General features: G+C 34.6%; 1 protein-coding gene and 1 pseudogene across 1 annotated transcript; both read right to left on the minus strand.

Moving 5' to 3' along the window:
• Positions 1-4432: 4432 nt before the first annotated feature.
• Positions 4433-5795, minus strand: LOC129900028 (uncharacterized). The gene is made up of 3 exons (XM_055975011.1): positions 5389-5795; positions 4619-5187; positions 4433-4516 (listed from the first exon to the last, which is right to left on the minus strand). The coding sequence occupies exons 1-3, from the start codon at positions 5780-5782 to the stop codon at positions 4433-4435; spliced, it is 1047 nt and encodes a 348-aa protein (XP_055830986.1). The 5' UTR covers positions 5783-5795.
• A 1984-nt stretch (positions 5796-7779) lies between these two features.
• LOC129900818 (uncharacterized) lies at positions 7780-21240 on the minus strand (annotated as a pseudogene).
• Positions 21241-24958: the final 3718 nt, after the last annotated feature.

A 24958-nucleotide genomic window follows, 5' to 3' on the forward strand; every position in this document is an offset into this window, starting at 1 on the left:
GGTGGCTCGTTGCACAGCGGAGGTGCAAAGAATGTTGGTACGATTTAGAGGAAGATGGTAAGGTTTCTAAATTTTAAGTTTAAATTCATTTTCTGAAATAAATTATTTCACAAAATATTATTTCATTAATTGTATTTTTATTTATAGGAAAAAGAATTGGGACACACTCCTTAACGTCATGAAGTCTTTAAAAAGACTCATGTGAAGAAAAAGACTAATGCGTCGGATCCGGATGAGTGGGTGGAGGAAAGGGCCGAATGAGCCTATGTAAGTTATTTAATATATAATATATAATATATTTTGATTCTAAGTTTTATTTTTAATATATATATATATATATATATATATATATATATATATATATTGAGTATAACTTTTATTTTCTAATATGCAGCAAGATTATGAGCGACACATACGTGAGATGGAAATTCAGTTCAACTAACGTCTGAACAGTTCACTCAAATTTGGACAGAAAAAATGGTTGGAGGCAGCCACAAGAGTCGAATATATGGAATGAGCTTTAGGAATAATATACAACGAATCCAATCAGGCTTAGAAGGTATTGGATCATCGCGTCAAGCCGAGGCCATTGACGGGGTTCAGAGAGCTGCAATGTCTCAGCAAATTGCAAAACTTACACGCGCATTGGCAAAATCAGAGCTGTAATATTAGTTTTACGAATATTTTATATTGAAATTTATTTTCTTATTTTTTTTTGATAATTTTAACCTTTTTGCTTATCTTTTCCCCATTTTTCTTCTTCTTTATTTTCTTTATTCTTCAAAAATCTGTTGTCATATCTGTCGAAACTCCGCTACTTTCAATGCCACCATTTTTCAATGTCACAACTCTACCACCTTGGTTTATTCCTATCACTTTAATTATCTTCAACTCTAGAATCTTATCTAATTCTTTTTTTACATTTCAAAAATTTTTATAAACCCATTAAATTTCAAGATGATTAATGAGGACCACTTAGCTTTTTATCATAATTTCAATTAGATTCTTGCAATTTTTGAAAAATTCATTTTTCTTTGCAAAATTATTATTTCTTATTTTGGAATTATATAAAAAATTATCACGACTCAAAAATCGAGGTCATGGTGACACACATCCCAATACCCAACCTAATGTGTTAGCCTAACATTAAAACTCGTATGAGACTTTCAAAAGGGAAAGTCAGTCCACGAAATAAAGGAAAAGAAAGATAACAATAAAAATATGCCAAAATCTGGTGTCATAAGTATAAAAAGCATCTAATACAAGGTTTGAATCTGAAAATACATCATAAGTCTCTGAATAGTACTAAATACTAAGAAATAAAGGATAGAACTAGATGCGATCCGGATTCTGAGATCTCACGACTAATCTTAAGCTATGAAGTCCACTAGAAGGATTAGCTGCCCCACGGAACGCCCTCACAAGGATATGCATAAAAAAGGGACACATAAGTAGGGATGTGCATAATCCACATGTACTCAGTAGGTTTTGACCGATTGAGTACAAGAAATTAATCAAACCTATGAAATAAATTAGGGAACACTTGCATACAGAAAATTCTCATTCCGGAATCGGTACCACCAATTTATATAGAAAGGCGCAATTAAAGTAAACATATAAGGGCAGTTCATTATAACAATTAACTAGATAAGTCAATTAGTACAGATAACAATGCAATGTAATACAGTGTAATGATGCAATGATATGGTGGTACAGTGAAATCAAGATTGTCGCACAACCTATCATATACAACTGTCGAGCTAAGGCTTCCAGACAAGGACACATGGGGGACTCGCAGTCCATATACAAAATCACAATCTCAGTGTCTCATCAACTTGCCACCTAGCTCGTGGTCAAGGATATAAAAAGGTGCCACATTTTCTTTCTCGAAAAGAATTTCACAGTTCTCAACTTTCCAAGATCAATGATATAATGAATGAGGATGAATGCATCACAACACATATGGCATGGTGGTAATATTCAACTCAACATGTAATACAAGGTCAACGTTCTCAAAACTCAACCAAAATATGATATTCACCCTCAATAGATAGTAATGGGAAGAAAATATAATGAAACAAGTGTTCACCCATTTTTGAAAACATTTCAGTGCTCAAGTATGCTTAAAACCGCCAACTCAACCCCTCAGGTGGGCATTACAATTCAAATAGTCTCCTCGCGTCTCTCTCATGGGCTAATAATAAATCACATGATCTTAAAGCAAATAATATAGCAAATAAGGCCCTCAAACGGGCTACACAACACAAATATGCCCCCACACAGGCAAAACCTAAAACCTCGTAAAATAATAAGGATATTTTTGAATTATTCAACAACTTTTATACCCCCTCTCTGAATGTTTGACTTGGCACACACCTGACACCCTTGACAAGCAATAAATAAAAATAATAGTTTTACTATATTAGCTTTCAAAGATATAATAAATTTGATATTTTGATAAATGCATTGGGGAAATGAATGTTACCTCTAGATAGTCTATATAAAGTAAATTGTTAAGTATGACACACACTTTAAGAAATTTTTTTAAGAAAAACAATTAAAGATTACTTTTTACTATTAACCTTATGAATATTCCTAAATAATTATCCTAAAAAATATAAAATAGTTAAGAATCTCTTTAAAAGAAAAGTGAATATAAAAGAAAAAGTCCCAACAGTTCTCTTGAACTTTGAAAAATTCATTTATTTTGAACTAAAAAAAACACTCGACAATCCATTTAATATAGATTAGAGGGAGTACTAGTTAAACACATTAAATTTGAAGATGATTAAGCAGTACCACTTAGCTTTTTATCAAAATTTCAATTAAGATCCTTGCAATTTTTAAAAAATTCATTGACTCTTTGTAAAATTATTATTTCTTATTTTTAAATTATATAAAAATTTGTCACGATCCAAAAATCGAAGTCATGATTGCACGCATCCCAATACCCAACCCAATTTGTAAGTCTAACAATAAAATTAATACGAGACTCCCAAAAGGGAAAGTCAGGCCACAAAATAAAGGAAAAGAAAGATAACAATGAAAATATCCCAAAATCTGGTTTCATAAGTATAAATAGGATATAATGCAAGGTTTTAATATGAAAATACATCATAAGTCTCTGAATAGTATTAAAGACTGAAAAATAACTGATAGAAGTTGTGGCGATCCGGAGTCCGGGATATCAACCACTAATCCAAAGCTATGAAGTCCGCTAGAAGGATCAGCTGCAACGCAAAACGCCCTGACTAGGATCTACATCAAAAAGAAACACATAAATAGAGGCAAGTACAATCCACATGTACTCAGTAGGTTTAACCGACTGAGTATAAAAAAATAATCAAACCTATGAAATAAACTAAAAAACATTTTCACCTACATACAGAAAAGTCCCATTTTGACATTGGTACCGTCAATTTATATAGAACGACGCGACCAAAGTAAACACATAATGGTAGTTTATTATTACAATTAACCAGATAAGTCAAGTAGCATAGATAGCAATGCAATGTATTATGATGATGCAATGATGTGGTGGTAATGTGGAATCAAGACTGTCGCACAACCTATCGCAGACACCTATAGAGCTAAGGCTTCCAGACAAGGACCCATAGGGGACTCGCTGTGCATATACATATACATAATCACAATCTCAGTATCTATCAAGGATATAAAAAGGTGCCACATTTTCTTTTTCAAAAAGAATTTCACAGTTCTCAACTTTGCAAGATCAATGATAGAATGAATGAGGATAAATGCATCACAACACATATGACATGGAGGCAATATTCAACTCAACATGTAATACAAGGTTTAAAGTTCTCAAAACTCAACCTAAACATGATATTCACCTTCAATAGATAGTAATGGGAAGAAAATACAATGAAATAAGTGTTTACCCTTTTTCGAAAATATTTTAGTGGTCAAGTATGCAAAAATCATTTTCCCTATCTACATAGTGTAATTTTCAACGAAGCTCCGTCCCTGACTACATAGTGCATAGATTGTATAATCATGGACGAAATTCACTTCAAAAAATAGAAAGATCCACTGAAAGGGAATAAAAAAATAAAAAAATGTATGTACGGACTATATATCTGTAATGTATAGGAAATGAAATTAAGATACTAACAATTAATTAGGACCAAGGAGCAGTTGGATAGCATTTAATTGATGCACTGGGTGTACAATAAATAATTCCTCTACTCTTTCCAAGGCTCGCCAATTTTATTTTCTTGTACAACACCCAAGCTGATTATTTTCTGGTCATATTGCAGTTTAGTTGCCACAAGTGTTTTTGGTATTTGTGGACAACGGGAAGCACTGAAATAGACAATACTTGAAGGAAGAGAACCACATTTGCACATACTAAAATATCTTGCTCAGATACAGATAGTGAAGTCAAAGTGACAGATCAACACAAACAAGACTATGAGAAGGTAGAGAAGTTACCAGTGCTATCCACACAGCTTTCCTTTTTGAATACATCTTCAATGCAAACTCCTTTCGTAAGCTGATGTGATTATCAAATTGGTCATTTTGGTAACTGTAACCCTCAAAACTGGCAAAGATAGCATCATAAGGAAACAAAGTACCATTCATCAATTAACTATACCTTTGCCTTGATTGATTCGATACGATGCAACAACTCTTTTCCATTCCTTTTTTGTGAGCCACGCAAAATACAAATGCCAACATTCAAAATCTTTTCGATGTCAGCACGAGAAGCAACATATGTGCAGATGTTTAAAAGCTTCGAAGCATGTGAAACTAAATCCGTCCTTGAATCACAGTATCGACAGAAATACTCTGCATCCAAACTGATGCATCCTCCGACTGTCCCAGCCATGTAAGCTCGTAGAGCACAATCTAGATGGGAAACATGTCCACATATGTAGCCATCACCTACTGGTGCTTCACATCGAATGTAACTGTAACCCTCATAGTCCGAACTGATAGGTTTACAACAAAGAATACAGTAACAATCTCGGCAAAAACCCGGCTCACTGCAACAGACATCACAAAACATGGTCTCTGGAAAAGGATTTTCTGCTGCTAAACTGCTACAGACTCTGTTACCAGCCTTACAAGTAATAGCTCCAAGAGGGGAATCAGACGGTAAAGGCTCCATTTTCTTCCCTGAAGATTTAGTCTTCTCTTTCATCTCCGAGTCAAAATCAATATCTAAATAAAAAGAAAACAAATTTGGCATCAGGTCAGTAAAGAAAACAAATTTGGCATAATGTCAGCCAAGTGCATCAAATTTATTTGGAAGTTTAGTATACACAGTGAGCTATGTGGTAAGACCTTTTTTTTAATTGATGAAAACAACCGAATAAATCTCTACATGCTACATATATACTGAAGAGCCTTGGCGAAGCTAACCTTTTGAGCTCGGTGACTGTTTCGAAGGAATCATCCAACTGAATGAAGCAAAGAATTGGTTGATATCCATACTAGGATGCTCAGACTGGAGATACTTTTTAACCGAAATCCTACTTCGAAAAGCATTATTCTTTCCATCTTTCCGAACCTGAAGACGCTTCGGAAGATACAGATATCTATCTTTAAAGGTGCCTGAAGATGTAGCTCGTTTCCCTGCCCGCCAGCCCCACTTATCACCAGCATTTGGCCAATCTACAGGAGCATATGGTAAACCTTCGCCAGAGTCGTACTCAGAAACTGGATAAAGTTGAAGCCCAGTTTCACTGATTCTAGATGCACTCCCATTACATGCAACAAGTGCATGACTCTCCCCAACCTCCTCCTTTGCTGACATTTAGCTGATAATCTCAAACTGTTGATACCGATGAAACCATAGTAAAATAAAGAAGAAACGTCAGAAGTCCACATCAGAAGAAAAAAGCAGCTAAAGGAGAAAAGACAGAAGTTGATATTTGAGACTCTGTCTAAAATTTTATACAACACCATTTTGATTTCCTTCCATTGATGCTATGTTTTGAATTTACTTCACCCCTAATTTTAGAAGAAAATAATCAGCTCAGCTATATATTTAATTAAACTTACTATTTATAGGAGACAATTCCAATTAGAATAGATAGTTAGCAGTTAGCACTATTATTCAGTGGCGGAACTAGGTATTGGCAATGATGTTAATTTCCAAACTAATCTTCCTAGTTATATGTAAATTGTTGAATCACCTTAATTAACACAAATGAAGATACTAGTGTTGTGGCAAATGGTGTTCAAAATTTGTTTTAGATCATATAAATCTTAGGTGTACATAGAGTAAAAAGACAATAAAAATGCTTCTGACATAAATGAGCATATCTACCTACTTTAAAAACATTATTTTTAAGCATAAACCATTATCATATATAGTGAGGACATGTGCATATCAGTTATCAGGGGTGAATTTTGGAATGTACCTGAGAAGATTAAGGACTTGGATAGACTCGGTGTCCTGGTAATCCTAGATGAAGATGAAAAATTAAAATTCCAAGGAAAGGAAATAGGCAAAACCCTAAAACCTTGTAAAATGCAAAGAGTGTAATAAGGATATTTTTGAAGTATTCGACAACTTTTATACCTCTCTCTGAATGTTTGACTTGCCACACATCTAATATCCTTGACAAGCAATAAATAAAAATAATAGTTTTACTATATTATCTTTCAAAGATATAATAAATTTGATATTTTGATAAATGCATTGGGGAAATAAATGTTACCCCCATTTAGTCTATATAAAGTAAATTGTTAAATATGACACACACTTTAAGAAAAATATTTAAGGAAAAAAAATTAAAGACTAATTTTTACTATTAACCTTATGAATATTCCTAAATAATTATCATAAAAAATGTAAAATAGTTAAGAACCTGTTTAAAAAAAAGTAAATATAAAAGAAAAAGTCCCAACAATTCTCTTGAATTTTTCAAAATTCTTTTATTTATTCATTTTTTAATTTTGAAGTTTTCGGTTTGGCTTATCGATTATCGATTTGTAGACATGTCAAACCGTTATAGAACCATTAATATATTAGCTTATCAATTATCAATATATCAGTTATAGATCATTATCGATTCGGTTATAGATTTAACGTTAAGATTTGACACCAAAACAAATATTTAAAATCACTTAGAAAAAAGCTGACAAACCTAATGAATTATGTTTATGATTTGACACCAAAAAAAACATTTAAAATCATTTTAAAAAAAGTGGTTGCATTTTGGTTGATCTTATAAGATGAGAAAATTTTGGTATTACCGAATACCGTACCGAACCGAATTTTAATTTATCGATTATCGAATTACCGAACAAAAGTTTAAAAGTTCGGTATTTGGTATATACTTTAAATTATCGATTATCGAATTCAAATTTTGAAAATACCGACCGAATACCTAACGCCCAGCCCTAGTCACAACTCTACCCACCTTGGTTTATTCCTATCACTTTAATTATCTTCAACTCTAGGATCTTATCTAATTCTTTTTTTACATTTCAAATAATTTTATAAACCCATTAAAATTCAAGATGATTAAGCAGGACCACTTAGCTTTTTATCATAATTTCAATTAAGGTTCTTGCAATTTTTGAAAAATTCATTGTTCTTTGCAAAATTATTATTTCTTATTTTGGAATTATATAAAAATTTGTCACGACTCAAAAATCGAGATCATGGTGACACACATCCCAATACCCAACCTGATGTGTAAGCCTAATATTAAAACTCATATGAGACTTTCAAAAGGGAAAGTCAGGCCACGAAATAAAGGAAAAGAAAGATAACAATAAAAATATGCCAAAATCTGGTGTCATAAGTATAAAAAGCATCTAATACAAGGTTTGAATCTGAAAATACATCATAAGTCTCTGAATAGTACTAAATAATAAGAAATAAAGGATAGAACTAGAGGCGATCCAGATTCCGAGATCTCACGACTAATCTTAAGCTATGAAGTCCACTAGAAGGATTAGCTGCCCCGCGGAACGCCCTCACTAGGATCTGCATAAAAAAGGGACACATAAGTAGGGATGTGCATAATCCACATTTACTCAGTAGGTTTTCACCGACTGAGTACAAGAAATTAATCAAACCTATGAAATAAATTAGGGAACACTTGCAAATAGAAAATTCTCATTCCGGCATCGGTACCACCAATTTATATAGAAAGGCGCGATTAAAGTAAACATATAAGGGCAGTTCATTATAACAACTAACTAGATAAGTCAACTAGCACAGATAGCAATGCAATGCAATACAGTGTGATGATGCAATGATATGGTGATACAGTGAAATCAAGGTTGTCGCACACTCTATCATATACAATTGTTGAGCTAAGGCTCCAGACAAGGACACATGGGGGACTCGCAGTCCATATACCAAATCACAATCTTAGTGTCTCATCAACTTGCCACCTAGCTCGTGGTCAAGGATATAAAAAGATGCCACATTTTCTTTCTCAAAAAGAATTTCACAGTTCTCAACTTTTCAAGATCAATGATATAATGAATGAGGATGAATGCATCACAACACATATGGCATGGTGGTAATATTCAACTCAACATGTAATACAAGGTCAACGTTCTCAAAACTCAACCAAAATATGATATTCACCCTCAATAGTCAGTAATGGGAAAAATATATTGTCACGCCCCGAGAGGGTATCCTAGGTGTGGCCGGCACTCAGAAACCATCTCTGGCTTCCGAGAGAACCACTTGATCTCATTACTCATTTGTTCATCAGCGGAAGACTTAATAATACTAATGTGGGATTGTCATAATCAAAGGAAAAATAGATAATTCTTAGAAGAAGTAGTTTCTAAGGAGAACTACTCCGATTACATCATCAGACTCTGTCTATGAAGCCTCTAATACTCTTAGATGGTGCCAATGACATGTCCATGGCTACCTCAAAAGAAACATCACACTCAACAATAATAAAAGGATAAGGAGTTCCTTCGAATACAAGAAGGACTCACCAAACAGCTGAAAAGAAATGATCTTCAACGATGCGCCTGTTGAGGATCTCTAACACCGGTATCTGCATCATAAAATGATGCAGGTCGAATGACGTCAGTACGTGGAATGTACGAGTATGTAAAATGGCAGGAAGGTAAGGACAGCTATCAAGAAACTCCTCTCAAGAAAATTCAGCTCAGAACTCAACATCATCTCAACATGAATATGTAATGCAAGTTTAAAATATAATAATAAAAATAATAGTAATAAGCAATGCTTACTCAGTTGGGAGTTTCTCTAACCGACAACCATCACTTATGAGCTAGCGATGATACAACGAAGCGATGTCGTTGCCACATCCATCCAATACCTTGCCAGGGTAAAGGACATCACCATCTTGGATCCATTCATCAAAGTCCTCCTTTTGAGACTTAAGAGGCATAGCCTCCATCCTACGCTGGCTACGTAGTTCTGGGGTTTGAGTCAATTAAACTCTTACCCAACTCGGTGCTCAATACTACTCCCAAAATATGTGCTCATATTAAACTCATCATCTAGTCTCATTGGACTTTAATTTAAATCATCAAACTCATCTTATTTCATGTTCATCAATCATTATACTTCCAAAAACATCATTTACATCTCATCAAAACATCTTGCTCAAAATATCATTTTCTCAAATTCATTCAAATTCAACTCTTTTACTCTTTCAAAACTCAATAAAATACATATATAGTATTAATTCATATAACTCTCTTTTTATCAATAAAAATAATAAAAAGCCAACATCTTTACTCAAAACATATGTAAAAATATTCATGAACATCAAATCAATTAGGATTCATGGGAAAGTAGCCATGAACAATAATTCCAATAATATGAGAGATAACAATAATAATAATATTAATGCATAAATATATCAAACTCAATAGAAGAAGAATTAATTCATCTAGAATTCAAGATTTGAATAAAACTCAACTATAACTCAATAATAATAAATTTAAATATTGGGCGCATGGACGAACTCAATCCAATGCTATGAAAGCCTTACATACCTTAAATCCGAAGGTTTACTCCGAATTGGAATACTCTTGGATCCCTAGCCTTTTCTTCTCGCCGGAGCGTTTTGTGTACTACCCGGAGTATAAGAATAACCGGAGTAGTATTTTTATACTACTAAAACTAAAACTATATTTGAGAAGAAGTATATAGAGAGAAGAAATGCTTAGGAAAGCTTGATGAATAAAATGAGGAAATAAGGTGGGTATTTATAGGTGGGAAAGAGGGACCTAACAATAAATAAAATAATTATAAAGAAAAATCTTAAAATTTAATGGAATATATTGATGTCATGGATGATGTTAAATGGAGGACAATTTATGTCATGCATGATGTCAAATGCATCTAGATGTTTCCATGGTAGGTAAGATGAGTTCTTTTTAACAGAATACTTATTTTCGAAGCTACGTTTGAATAAGATAAATTCCTTATTAGGATTTGGTTTCTTCATAAGAATTGTAGATATGGAAGTCTAGTTTCCTATCGTTCAAGAATCAACCAATTTGGAGAAACCTACAGTGAGATATGAATTTTCTTCTATCAACACTCAATTCCATCACAGCACTATATCTTGCAAAGATTAATTTATTTGACCTACTTATACTCCGAATTTGAAGTTATGTTCTTTATGAAAGTTGTAGGTAAGGATGTTGTGATTACCCAGAAATTTGAATCACCTAATTTGGACCAACCTATGAAAAGTTATGCCCAAAATACAGATGCTGTATTATTTTTGTCGAGAATTGAAATACCGACATACAACATTTTAGGGGTTGTTACAATATCTCCCCCTTGGGATCATTCGTCTTCGAATGAAGATGAAAATAGGAGACATAAAGAATGAATATCATCAATACATCAACTCCGATACTCAAATGGTTAATGACTCAAACTCAAGAATAAACATCGACTCAAAGGTAGAAGTAAGAAATATTACCTTGAATATCGTCATCAGAAGGCATAAATAGATGAGGATAGTTAGCCTTCATATCTTCTTCAGCTTCCCATGTAGCCTCTTCAACAAATTGATTTCGCCATAGGACTTTGACAGATGCCACTTCCTTAGTTCTTAATTTGCGAACCTGACGATCAAGAATTTGAACTGGAATCTCTTCATAACTCAAACTCTCTTTCACCCCAATGCTCTCAGCTGGGACAACAAGTGAAGGATCTCCCAAACACTTCTTAAGCATAGAGATGTGAAACACGGGATGAATAGCAGCTAATTCTGGAGGCAACACCAATTCATAGGCTACGTTACCTACCCTCCTCATAATCTGATAAGGACCAATGTAGCGGGGACTAAGCTTCCCTTTCTTTCCAAATCTCATCACACCATTCATGGGTGAAACTTTCAAGTATACCCAATCGTACACTTCGAACTCTAAATCTCTTCTTCTAACATCAGTGTAGGATTTTTGGCGACTTTGAGCAGTCCTCAACCTCTCTTGTATGGTTTTCACCTTCTCCATAGCTTGGTGAACCAAGTCTGGTCCAATCAACTCAGCTTCACCAACTTCAAACCAACCAATTGGTGATCTACATCTCCTCCCATACAGAGCTTCATAAGGAGCCATTTGAATACTCGAATGGAAACTATTATTGTATGCAAACTCAATAAGAGGTAAATGATCATCCCAATTACCTTTGAAGTCAATGACACAGGCTCTTAACATATCCTCCAAAGTCTGTATCGTACGCTCTGCCTGGCCATCTGTTTGCGGATGAAAAGTAGTACTAAGGTTCACTCTTGAACCCAAGCCCTTCTGAAATGACTTCCAAAACTGAGCAGTAAATTGAGCTCCCCTATCAGAGATGATAGACAAAGGAACTCCATGCAGTCTAACAATCTCTCTAAGATACAGTTTGGCATAATCCTCTGCAGTGTTCGTAGTCTTAACCGGCAAGAAATGGGCCAATTTGGTCATCCTATCCACAATCACCCAAATAGAGTCATGTTATTTGCGGGTTCGTGGTAAACCGGTAATGAAGTCCATATTGATCATTTCCCACTTCCATTCCGGTATCTCTATATTCTGAGCCACTCCACAAGGCCTTTGGTGCTCAACTTTAACCTGTTGGCAATTTGGGCACTTGGACACAAACTCTGTTATATCTCTCTTCATTCGACTCCACCAGTATACTTCTCTCAAGTCATGATACATCTTTGTTGAACCTGGATGGATGGAATACTTAGAATTATGGGCTTCTTTCATGATTCTCTCCCTAATACCATCAACACTTGGAACACATAATCTTTCTTGATATCTCAACACTCCATCTCCCCCTTTGGTAAAAGCCATTACCTTCTGCTTGTGAACCTCATCCTTTAGTTGAAGAAGAATAGGGTCCTGATCTTGCTTTTCTTTCACCTCTGCAACTAGAGATGATTCGGCTCCATTTCGTACTATTGTACCACCCTCACTAGAGTCAATAAGTTGAACTCCCAAACGCGCAAGTCTATGCACTTCCTTTGCCAACTCCTTCTTTTCCTCTTCCACATGAGTTGTACTTCCCATAGATAACCTGCTAAGAGCATCAGCAACTACATTTGCTTTACCTGGGTGGTAGAGAATGCTCATGTCATAATCCTTGAGCAACTCTAGCCATCTCCTTTGCCTCAAATTCAGCTCCTTCTGGCTGAATACATACTGCAAGCTCTTATGGTCTGTGAACACATCCACATGTACACCATAAAGATAGTGACGCCAAATCTTAAGAGCAAATACCACAACTGCCAACTCAAGGTCATGAGTGGGGTAGTTCCTCTCATGAGTCTTAAGCTGCCTGGAGGCATAGGCAATGACCTTACCTTTCTGCATCAATACACATCCCAACCCAACTCTTGAAGCATCACAATAGATTACAAAACCATCCATTCCTTCGGGTAGGGATAGTACTGGAGCAGTAGTCAATCTAGCTTTCAACTCTTGAAAACTTTTCTCACAAGCATCAGACCATTGAAACTTAGCCTTCTTCTGAGTCAGCTTAGTCAATGGTGAGGATATGGATGAAAATCCCTCAACAAACCTCCTGTAGTAACCAGCCAAACCTAAGAAACTCCTTATGTCGGTTGGAGAGGTGGGTCGGGGCCAGTTCTTAACTGCCTCAATCTTTTGAGTATCAACTTGGATTCCATCCCCAGATATAATATGACCTAGGAATGCTACAGACTCAAGACAAAACTCACACTTTGAAAACTTAGCATACAACTTCTTCTCCTTAAGAGTTTGAAGGATAATCCTAAGGTGATTAGCATGCTCACTCTTACTTCTAGAGTAGACCAAAATATCATCGATGAAGACAATTACAAACGTATCTAGGTATGACTTGAATACTCGGTTCATGAGGTCCATAAAAGCTGCTGGAGCATTTGTCAATCCAAAGGACATAACAAGAAACTCAAAATGACCATAGCGGGTTCGAAAAGCCGTCTTCGGGATGTCACATTCTCTCACTTTCAACTGGTGATAGCCTGATCTGAGGTCTATCTTAGAGAAACATGTGGCACCCTGAAGTTGGTCAAATAAATCATCTATTCTGGGGAGAGGGTACTTGTTTTTAATGGTGACCTTGTTTAGTTGTCGGTAATCAATGCACATTCTAAGGGACCCATCTTTCTTTCGCACGAATAGGACAGGAGCGCCCAGGGTGAGACACTTGGCCTAATAAACCCCTTATCTAGGAGGTCTTTCAGTTGTTCTTTCAACTCTTTCAACTCAGCAGGAGCCATCCTATAAGGAGGAATGGAGATAGGTTGTGTATCAGGAAGGATATCAATACCAAAGTTTATCTCTCTATCAGGAGGAATTCCGGGTAGATCCTCAGAAAAGACTTTAGGAAACTCATTCACAATGGAAACTGACTCAAGAGATGGAGTCTGATCATTAATATTTTTGACTCGAACTATATGATATATACATCCCTTAGAGATTAATTTTCTGGCCTTAAGGTAGGAAATAAATTTACCCCTAGACACTACAGAATTCCCCTTCCACTCTAAGATAGGCTCGTTTGGAAATTGAAACTTGACAATTCGGGTCCTACAATCAACCGAAGCATAACAAGAATAAAGCCAGTCCATACCAAGAATCACATCAAAATCAATCATGTCCAACTCAACTAAGTCAGCCATGGTATCCCTATGATAGATTGACACAGTACAATTTCTATAGACCCTCTCAGCTAAGATAGAATCACCAACAGGAGTAGACACACTGAAAGGCTCAAAAAGACATTCAGGAAGGATCTCAAATTTACTAGCCAAGTAAGGAGTCACAAAAGATAATGTAGCACCCGGATCAAGTAATGCATACACATCAAAAGAAAGGACTCGAAGCATACCAGTAACAACATCGAGTGCATTTTCTTGGTCTTGGCGACTACCCATAGCATACAGACGGTTAGTTCCCCCACCTGCACTTTAAGCTGTACCTCTATGATTACCTCTATTCTGTGGAGCTGCAGAAGAAAACTGAGCTCTACTACTTCCATCTCCCTGCCTTTTTGAAGGACACTCATTCTGGAAGTGACCTATCTTTCCACATCCGTAGCAAGCATTGGTGCCCATACGACACTCTCCGAAATGGAGCCTTCCACATCTAGCACATGGTGGTTTCCCTCTAGAACCTTGAGCCATACTTAATTGGGACTGAGAACCTTAAGATCGGAAGTTTTGGTGACTTAGAGATCTTTGATCATACCTGGTATTAGGTGTAAAAGTATTTGTTGGGGAAGGTGCATAATTGGAAGATCTTTTCTGAAAGAAAGACTTGTTACCCTTCCCTTGCTTCTGCTCATTCTCATGCCCAGCAGACTTAGCCTTCTTGCTTAGGTGTTCTTCTCGGTCCTTTTTCTTATCATCCTCAACCTGCTGATCATACACCATCAATCTACAAAAATCCATGTCAGAAATCATTAGAATTGCCTTACATTCTTTCTTTACATGTTTGCCTAGGCCAGAGACAAACTTCCTCATCTTAGACCTTATATGGGGAATCATTTCTGGGGCATATTTGGACAATTGAATAAACTTCAAACTATATTCTTTCACAGTCATACTCTCTTGCTTGAGGTTCACAAACTCCTCAATTTTTGCTTCACGTAGCTCTTGGGGAAAAAAGTTATCAAGAAATGCTCTTTCAAACTCATCCCAAAGAGCAGGCTCTGGATCTTCACCTCTACTTTCTTCCCACTGGTTATACCAGACATTTGCAACATCCTTGAGTTGATAAGACACCAACTCAACACCCTCAATCTCTGTAGCGTGCATCGCTTTTAGTATCTTCCACATCTCATCAATGGAATTTTGGGGGTCTTCATCAACGTTAGAACCCGTGAAGACTGGTGGATTCATTCTCAAAAAATCTCTGATCCTCGTGGCAGCAGACGGCTCTTGATAACTAGAGCTAGGAGTTGGTGAACTCTGGCTACTATTTTGAGCAGGCACCAACTGGGTGAGCATAGCAATCGCTCCTCAAAAATCATCCTCAGAAGTAGGAGTGGTCTGAACAGTAGGTACTTGGGGTACCTCAGTAGACCTTGCAGGTCGGCCTTAGTTCTCCGTGGAGGCATCACTGACTGTGGAACCTCAGTGCTGGGAGCGTTCCTCTGACTAGCTGAACGTTTAGGAGACATGTCTGAAACGTGTAAACGCACGAATTAGAAAGAAAGCTTTTATAGAGTTAAACTCTATCGCACGAACTCAGATTATGAAAGAAGTGAAATAATTCCTTATGTCCTATAGCTTCCTGATTATAAGTGTGGTGCACGACACACCTATAAATAAGACTCTACTAGACACGGCTTCATAGACACCCTAGAACTCTTGAACTCTGTGCTCTGATACCAAGTTTGTCACGCCCCGAGAGGGTACCCTAGGTGTGGCCGGCACTCAGAAACCATCTCTGGCTTCCGAGAGAACCACTTGGTGTCATTACTCATTTGTTCATCAGCGGAAGACTTAATAATACTAATGTGGGATTGTCATAATCAAAGGAAAAATAGATAATTCTTAGAAGAAGTAGTTTCTAAGGAGAACTACTCCGATTACATCATCAGACTCTGTCTATGAAGCCTCTAATACTCTTAGATGGTGCCAATGACATGTCCATGGCTACCTCAAAAGAAACATCACACTCAACAATAATAAAAGGATAAGGAGTTCCTTCGAATACAAGAAGGACTCACCAAACAGCTGAAAAGAAATGATCTTCAACGATGCGCCTGTTGAGGATCTCTAACACCGGTATCTGCATCATAAAATGATGCAGGTCGAATGACGTCAGTACGTGGAATGTACGAGTATGTAAAATGGCAGGAAGGTAAGGACAGCTATCAAGAAACTCCTCTCAAGAAAATTCAGCTCAGAACTCAACATCATCTCAACATGAATATGTAATGCAAGTTTAAAATATAATAATAAAAATAATAGTAATAAGCAATGCTTACTCAGTTGGGAGTTTCTCTAACCGACAACCATCACTTATGAGCTAGCGATGATACAACGAAGCGATGTCGTTGCCACATCCATCCAATACCTTGCCAGGGTAAAGGACATCACCATCTTGGATCCATTCATCAAAGTCCTCCTTTTGAGACTTAAGAGGCATAGCCTCCATCCTACGCTGGCTACGTAGTTCTGGGGTTTGAGTCAATTAAACTCTTACCCAACTCGGTGCTCAATACTACTCCCAAAATATGTGCTCATATTAAACTCATCATCTAGTCTCATTGGACTTTAATTTAAATCATCAAACTCATCTTATTTCATGTTCATCAATCATTATACTTCCAAAAACATCATTTACATCTCATCAAAACATCTTGCTCAAAATATCATTTTCTCAAATTCATTCAAATTCAACTCTTTTACTCTTTCAAAACTCAATAAAATACATATATAGTATTAATTCATATAACTCTCTTTTTATCAATAAAAATAATAAAAAGCCAACATCTTTACTCAAAACATATGTAAAAATATTCATGAACATCAAATCAATTAGGATTCATGGGAAAGTAGCCATGAACAATAATTCCAATAATATGAGAGATAACAATAATAATAATATTAATGCATAAATATATCAAACTCAATAGAAGAAGAATTAATTCATCTAGAATTCAAGATTTGAATAAAACTCAACTATAACTCAATAATAATAAATTTAAATATTGGGCGCATGGACGAACTCAATCCAATGCTATGAAAGCCTTACATACCTTAAATCCGAAGGTTTACTCCGAATTGGAATACTCTTGGATCCCTAGCCTTTTCTTCTCGCCGGAGCGTTTTGTGTACTACCCGGAGTATAAGAATAACCGGAGTAGTATTTTTATACTACTAAAACTAAAACTATATTTGAGAAGAAGTATATAGAGAGAAGAAATGCTTAGGAAAGCTTGATGAATAAAATGAGGAAATAAGGTGGGTATTTATAGGTGGGAAAGAGGGACCTAACAATAAATAAAATAATTATAAAGAAAAATCTTAAAATTTAATGGAATATATTGATGTCATGGATGATGTTAAATGGAGGACAATTTATGTCATGCATGATGTCAAATGCATCTAGATGTTTCCATGGTAGGTAAGATGAGTTCTTTTTAACAGAATACTTATTTTCGAAGCTACGTTTGAATAAGATAAATTCCTTATTAGGATTTGGTTTCTTCATAAGAATTGTAGATATGGAAGTCTAGTTTCATATCGTTCAAGAATCAACCAATTTGGAGAAACCTACAGTGAGATATGAATTTTCTTCTATCAACACTCAATTCCGTCACAACACTATATCTTGCAAAGATTAATTTATTTGACCTACTTATACTCCGAATTTGAAGTTATGTTCTTCATGAAAGTTGTAGGTAAGGATGTTGTGATTACCCAGAAATTTGAATCACCTAATTTGGACCAACCTATGAAAAGTTATGCCCAAAATACAGAGGCTGTATTATTTTTGTCGAGAATTGAAATACCGACATACAACATTTTAGGGGTTGTTACATATATATTGAAACAAGTGTTCACCCATTTTTGAAAACATTTCAGTGTTCAAGTATGCTTAAAACCGCCAACTCAACCCCTTAGGCGGGCATTACAATTCAAACAGTCTCCTCACGTCTCTCTCACGGGCTAATAATAAATCACATGATCTTAAAGCAAATAATATAGCAAATAAGGCCCTCAAACGGGCTACACAACACAAATATACCCCACACGGGCAAAACCCTAAAACCTCGTAAAATAATAAGGATATTTTTGAATTATTCAACAACTTTTATACCCCCTCTCTGAATGTTTGACTTGGCACACACCTGACACCCTTGACAAGCAATAAATAAAAATAATAGTTTTACTATATTAGCTTTCAAAGATATAATAAATTTGATATTTTGATAAATGCATTGGGGAAATGAATGTTACCTCTAGATAGTCTATATAAAGTAAATTGTTAAGTATGACACACACTTTAAGAAATGTTTTTAAGAAAAACAATTAAAGATTACTTTTTACTATTAACCTTATGAATATTCCTAAATAATTATCCTAAAAAATATAAAATAGTTAAGAATCTCTTTAAAAGAAAAGTGAATATAAAAGAAAAAGTCCCAACAGTTCTCTTGAACTTTGAAAAATTCATTTATTTTGAACTAAAAAAAACACTCGACAATCCATTTAATATAGATTAGAGGGAGTACTAGTTAAACACATTAAATTTCAAGATGATTAAGCAGTACCACTTAGCTTTTTATCAAAATTTCAATTAAGATCCTTGCAATTTTTGAAAAATTCATTGACTCTTTGTAAAATTATTATTTCTTATTTTGAAATTATATAAAAATTTGTCACGATCCAAAAATTGTGGTCATGATTGCACGCATCCAAATACCCAACCTAATTTGTAAGTCTAACAATAAAATTCATACGAGACTCCCAAAAGGGAAAGTCAGGCCACGAAATAAAGGAAAAGAAAGATAACAATGCAAATATCACAAAATCTGGTATCATAAGTATAAATAGCATCTAATACAAGGTTTTATTATAAAAATACATCACAAGTCTTTGAATAGTATTAAAGACTGAAAAATAAAGGATATAACTTGCGACTTAGCTCGTGGTCAAGGATATAAAAAGGTGCCACATTTTCTTTTTCAAAAATAATTTCACAGTTCTCAACTTTGCAAGATCAATGATAGAATGAATGAGGATGAATGCATCACAACACATATGACATGGAGGCAATATTCAACTCAACATGTAATACAAGGTTTAAAGTTCTCAAAACTCAACCTAAACATGATATTCACCCTCAATAGATAGTAATGGGAAGAAAATACAATGAAATAAGTGTTTACCCTTTTACGAAAATATTTCAGTGGTCGAGTACGCAAAAATCATTTCCCCTATCTACATAGTGTAATTTTCAACGAAGCTCCGTCCCTGACTACATAGTACACAGATTGTATAATCATGGACGAAATTCACTTCAAAAAATAGAAAGATCCACTGAAAGGGAATAAAAAAATAAAAAATTGTATGGACGGACTATATATCTGTAATGTATAGGAAATGAAATTAAGATACTAACAATTAATTAGTCACATCTGGGTAGGACCAAGGAGCAGTTGGATAGCATTTAATTGATGCACTGGGTGTACAACAAATAATTCCTCTACTCTTTCCAAGGCTCGCCAATTTTATTTTCTTGTACAACACCCAAGCTGATTATTTTCTGGTCATATTGCAGTTTAGTTGCCACAAGTGTTTTTGGTATTTGTGGACAACGGGAAGCACTGAAATAGACAATACTTAAAGGAAGAGAACCACATTTGCACATACTAAAATATCTTGCTCAGATACAGATAGTGAAGTCAAAGTGACAGATCAACACAAACAAGACTATGAGAAGGTTGAGAAGTTACCAGTGCTATCCACACAGCTTTCCTTTTTGAATACATCTTCAATGCAGACTCCTTTCGTAAGCTGATGTGATTATCAAATTGGTCATTTTGGTAACTGTAAACCTCAAAACTGGCAAAGATAGCATCATAAGGAAACAAAGTACCATTCATCAATTAGCTATACCTTTGCCTTGATTGATTCGATACGATGCAACAACTCTTTTCCATTCCTTTTTTGTGAGCCACGCAAAATACAAATGCCAACATTCAAAATCTTTTCGATGTCAGCACGAGAAGCAACATATGTGCAGATGTTTAAAAGCTTCGAAGCATGTGAAACCAAATCCGTCCTTGAATCACAATATCGACAGAAATACTCTGCATCCAAACTGATGCATCCTCCGACTGTCCAAGCCATGTAAGCTCGTAGAGCACAATCTAGATGGGAAACATGTCCACATATGTATCCATCACCTACTGGTGCTTCACATCGAATGTAACTGTAGCCCTCATAGTCCGAACTGATAGGTTTACAACAAAGAATACAGCAACAGTCTCGGCAAAAACCAAGCTCACTGCAACAGACATCACAAAACATTGTCTCTGGAAAAGGATTTTCTGTTGCTAAACTGCTACAGACTCTGTTACAAGCCTTACAAGTAATAGCTCCAAGAGGAGAATCAGATGGTAAAGGCTCCATTTTCGTCCCTGAAGATGTAGTCTTCTCTATCATCTCCGAGTCAAAATCAATATCTAAATAAAAAGAAAACAAATTTGGCATTAGTTCAGTAAAGAAAACAAATTTGGCATAATGTCAGCCATGTCCATCAAATTTATTTGGAAGTTTTGTATACACAGTGAGCTATGTGGTAAGACCTTTTTTTTTAATTGATGAAAACAACCGAATAAATCTCTACATGCTACATATATACTGAAGAGCCTTGTCGAAGCTAACCTTTTGAGCTCGGTGACTATTTCGAAGGAATCATCCAACTGAATGAAGCAAAGAATTGGTTGATATCCATACTAGGATGCTCAGACTGGAGATACTTTTTAACTGAAATCCTACTTCGAAAAGCATTATTCTTTCCATCTTTCCGAACCTGAAGACGCTTCGGAAGATACAAATATCTATCTTTAAAGGTTCCTGAAGATGTAACTCGTTTCCCTGCCCGCCAGCCCCACTTATCACCCGCATTTGGCCAATCTACAGGAGCATATGGTAAACCTTCGCCAGAGTCATACTCAGAAACTGGATAAAGTTGAAGCCCAGTTTCACTGATTCTAGATGCACTCCCATTACATGCAACAAGTGCATGACTCTCCCCAACCTCCTCCTTGGCTGACATTTAGCTGATAATCTCAAACTGTTGATACTGATGAAACCATAGTAAAATAAAGAAGGAACGTCAGAAGTCCACATCAGAAAGCAAACCATTTTGGGTTATAAAATAACTATTGGAGAAACAAGCAGCTAAAGGAGAAAAGACAAAAGTTGATATTTGAGACACTGTCTAAAATTTTATACAACACCATTTTGATTTCCTCCCATTGATGCTATGTTTTGAATTTACTTCACCCCTAATTTTAGAAGAAAACAATCAGCTCAGCTATATATTTAATTAAACTTACTATTTATTGGAGACAATTCCAATTAGAATAGGTAGTTAGCAGTTAGCACTATTATTCAGTGGCGAAACTAGGTATTGGCAATGATGTTAATTGTATCCCTTCGCTGAATAATTATACTGTGCAGTTAAGGCAAAACTAATCTTCCTAGTTATATGTAAATTGTTGAATCACCTTAATTAACACAAATGAAGATACTAGTGTTGTGGCAAATGGTGTTCAAAATTTGTTTTAGATCATATAAATCTTAGGTGTACATAGAGTAAAAAGACAATAAAAATGCTTCTGACATAAATGAGCATATCTACCTACTTTAAAAACATTATTTTTAAGCATAAACCATTATCATATATAGTGAGGACATGTGCATATCAGTTATCAGGGGTGAATTTTGGAATGTACCTGAGAAGATTGAGGACTTGGATAGACTCGGTGTCCTGGTAATCCTAGATGAAGATGAAAAATTAAAATTCCAAGGAAAGGAAATAGGCAAAACCCTAAAACCTCGTAAAATTCAAGAAGTGTAATAAGGATATTTTTGAAGTATTCGACAACTTTTATACCCCTTTCAGAATGTTTGACTTGCCACACACCTAACACCCTTTACAAGCAATAAATAAAAATAATAATTTTACTATATTAACTTTCAAAGATATAATAAATTTGATATTTTGATAAATGCATTGGGGAAATAAATGTTACCCCCATTTAGTCTATATAAAGTAAATTGTTAAATATGACACACACTTTAAGAAAAAAAAATTAAAGACTACTTTTTACTATTAACCTTATGAATATTCCTAAATAATTATCATAAAAAATATAAAATAGTTAAGAACCTCTTTAAAAGAAAAGTAAATATAAAAGAAATAGTCCCAACAATTCTCTTGAATTTTGCAAAATTCTTTTATTTTGAACTTAACAAAACACTCGACAATCCATTTAATATGGATTAAAGGGAGTAAATCTTAATAATTTAGTTGATTGACTACCTGAACTTTCATCTTGTTGGTGAATGTTCAATTCATTAAGAACTAATTTATAAATTATCTCTTTGATATTTCAAAATTGGACAAATAAAAGTGGAAATCTATTTATTTATTTATTTTTTAAAAAGTTTATGTCAAAGTCACACTTCAGTTATCATTCTATCTAGGGCTGCGCATCGGTCGGTTCGGTTCGATTTTGAAGTTTTTGATTTGACTTATCGGTTATCGATTTGTAGACATGTCAAACCATTATAGAACTATTAATATATTGGCTTATCAATTATCAGTATATCGGTTATAGATCATTATCGATTCGGTTATAGATTTAACGTTAAGATTTGACACCAAAAAATACATTTAAAATCACTTAGAAAAAAGCTGACAAAACTAATGAATTATGTTTATGATTTGATAAATTGCGTCTTGCTCAAAAGCAAATGCAAAACATTATAGAATAACCAAGAGAGATAGCAAGAAATAAATGTATGGAAATTAAAATCATTACCGAGATCGCTAACCAATAACTCATTACCGATAAACCAATAAATTTTTTTCGGTTCGATTTATCGGTTTCAATTCGATTTTGAATAACCCTAAATTTCCATCAGTAAATTTCAAACTCCAGTTATATATATATATATATATATATATATATATATATATAATATATATATATAATACTTCATCGAGTAGTTAATTCTGTGTGGTATGTAGTCTCTATTTTTATTTTGAGTGTTAAGTAGCACTCCACGTGGATAAACATTTCCATTTATGAAGAACTAAAGTAATTATTAATTTAAAACATAATAGGGGAAGGGGAGGGGGTGGGGTGGAATAATTTAGGATAAAAATTTATGATAAAACTTGTGGCGATCCGTAGTCCGAGATCCCACCACTAATCTAAAGCTATGAAGTTCGCTAGAAGGATCAGTTTCCACGCAGAACGCCCTGACTAGGATCTACATCAAAAAAGAACACAGAAATAGAGGCAAGTACATTCCACATGTACTCAGTAGGTTTGACCGACTGAGTATAAAGAATTAATCAAACCTATGAAATAAACTAAAAAACGTTTTCACCTACATACAGAAAAGTCCCATTTTGACATTGGTACCGTCAATTTATATAGAACGACGCGACCAAAGTAAACACATAATGGCAGTTTATTATCACAAATAACCAGATAAGTCAAGTAGCATAGATAGCAATGCAATGTAATGTAGTATGATGATGCAATGATGTGGTGGTACAGTGGAATCAAGGCTGTCGCACAATTTATCGCATACACCTATAGAGCTAAGGCTTCCAGACAAGGACCCATAGGGGACTCGCTTTGCATATGCATATATATAATCACAATCTCAGTATCTCATTAACTTGCGACTTAGCTCGTGGTCAAGGATATAAAAAGGTACCACATTTTCTTTTTTCAAAAAGAATTTCACAGTTCTCGACTTTGCAAGATCAATGATAGAATAAATGAGGATGAATGCATCACAACACATATGACATGGAGGCAATATTAAACTCAACATGTAATACAAGGTTTAAATTTTTCAAAACTCAACCTAAATATGATATTCACCTCAATAGATAGTAATGGGAAGAAAATACATTGAAATAAGTGTTCACCCTTTTTTGAAAATATTTCAGTGGTCAAGTATGCAAAAAAAACATTTCCCTATCTACATAGTGTAATTTTCAACGAAGCTCTGTCCCTGACTACATAGTGCACAGATTGTATAATCATGTGGCTATTAACTTGAACTTTAGATACTTGAATTTTAGGAATTCAGAACTTTATAAATTATTTTAGTTTGGATAAATTTTGAACTTTTTGACTTTTAAACTGATTAATTAGAACTTTATGTTGTCATGAACTTGAACTTTAATTAGATACTTGAATACTCCTATTTTAGAACTTTAATTTGTACATACTTGCAACTTATAATTTTTTTCTTATTTAACTTAGAACATCTGACTTGAACTAATTATAACTTGAAATATTTATAATTTGAACTTAATTATTTTATTAATTAATTAATTATTATATGAATTAATTAGAATTTCAACTTAATTATAAGTTGAACTTAATTATTATATAAATTAATTAATTATAAATTGAATTAATCATAACTTGCACTTAATTATTATATGAATTAATTAATTATAAATTGAATTAATTAGAATTTGTAGTCTCGATGAATTGTAGTCATTATGAACTAATTAATTAAGCTTGAGTATATGTAATTTTTTAGATGGAGTATAACATGCATTATGAAGTTGGTGGTGGTTTGAAACCTGAATTTATTGACGGTGTAAGAATTTTATCAATCATGCCATGACACTTGATGTTTTTAAGCAAAATAGATTAGTTAGGTGTCCTTGTCGTGAATGTAGGTGCTTGAAATTTTTTAATCCAGATATAGTCATGATTTATTTGTATGAT

The sequence above is a fragment of the Solanum dulcamara genome, chromosome 8, assembly GCF_947179165.1.
Source record: "Solanum dulcamara chromosome 8, daSolDulc1.2, whole genome shotgun sequence".
Lineage (NCBI taxonomy): Eukaryota > Viridiplantae > Streptophyta > Magnoliopsida > Solanales > Solanaceae > Solanum > Solanum dulcamara.

Bases quoted from the DNA above. Each gene is read 5' to 3' on its own strand.
- LOC129900028 (XM_055975011.1), bottom strand. From the start codon at position 5,782: ATGTCAGCAAAGGAGGAGGTTGGGGAGAGTCATGCACTTGTTGCATGT. The intron at 5,188-5,388 runs GTTAGCTTCGCC...CTTTTTATTTAG, and splicing joins ACAGTCACCGAGCTCAAAAG to ATATTGATTTTGACTCGGAG. The intron at 4,517-4,618 runs GTATAGTTAATT...TAATCACATCAG, and splicing joins TCGAATCAATCAAGGCAAAG to CTTACGAAAGGAGTTTGCAT.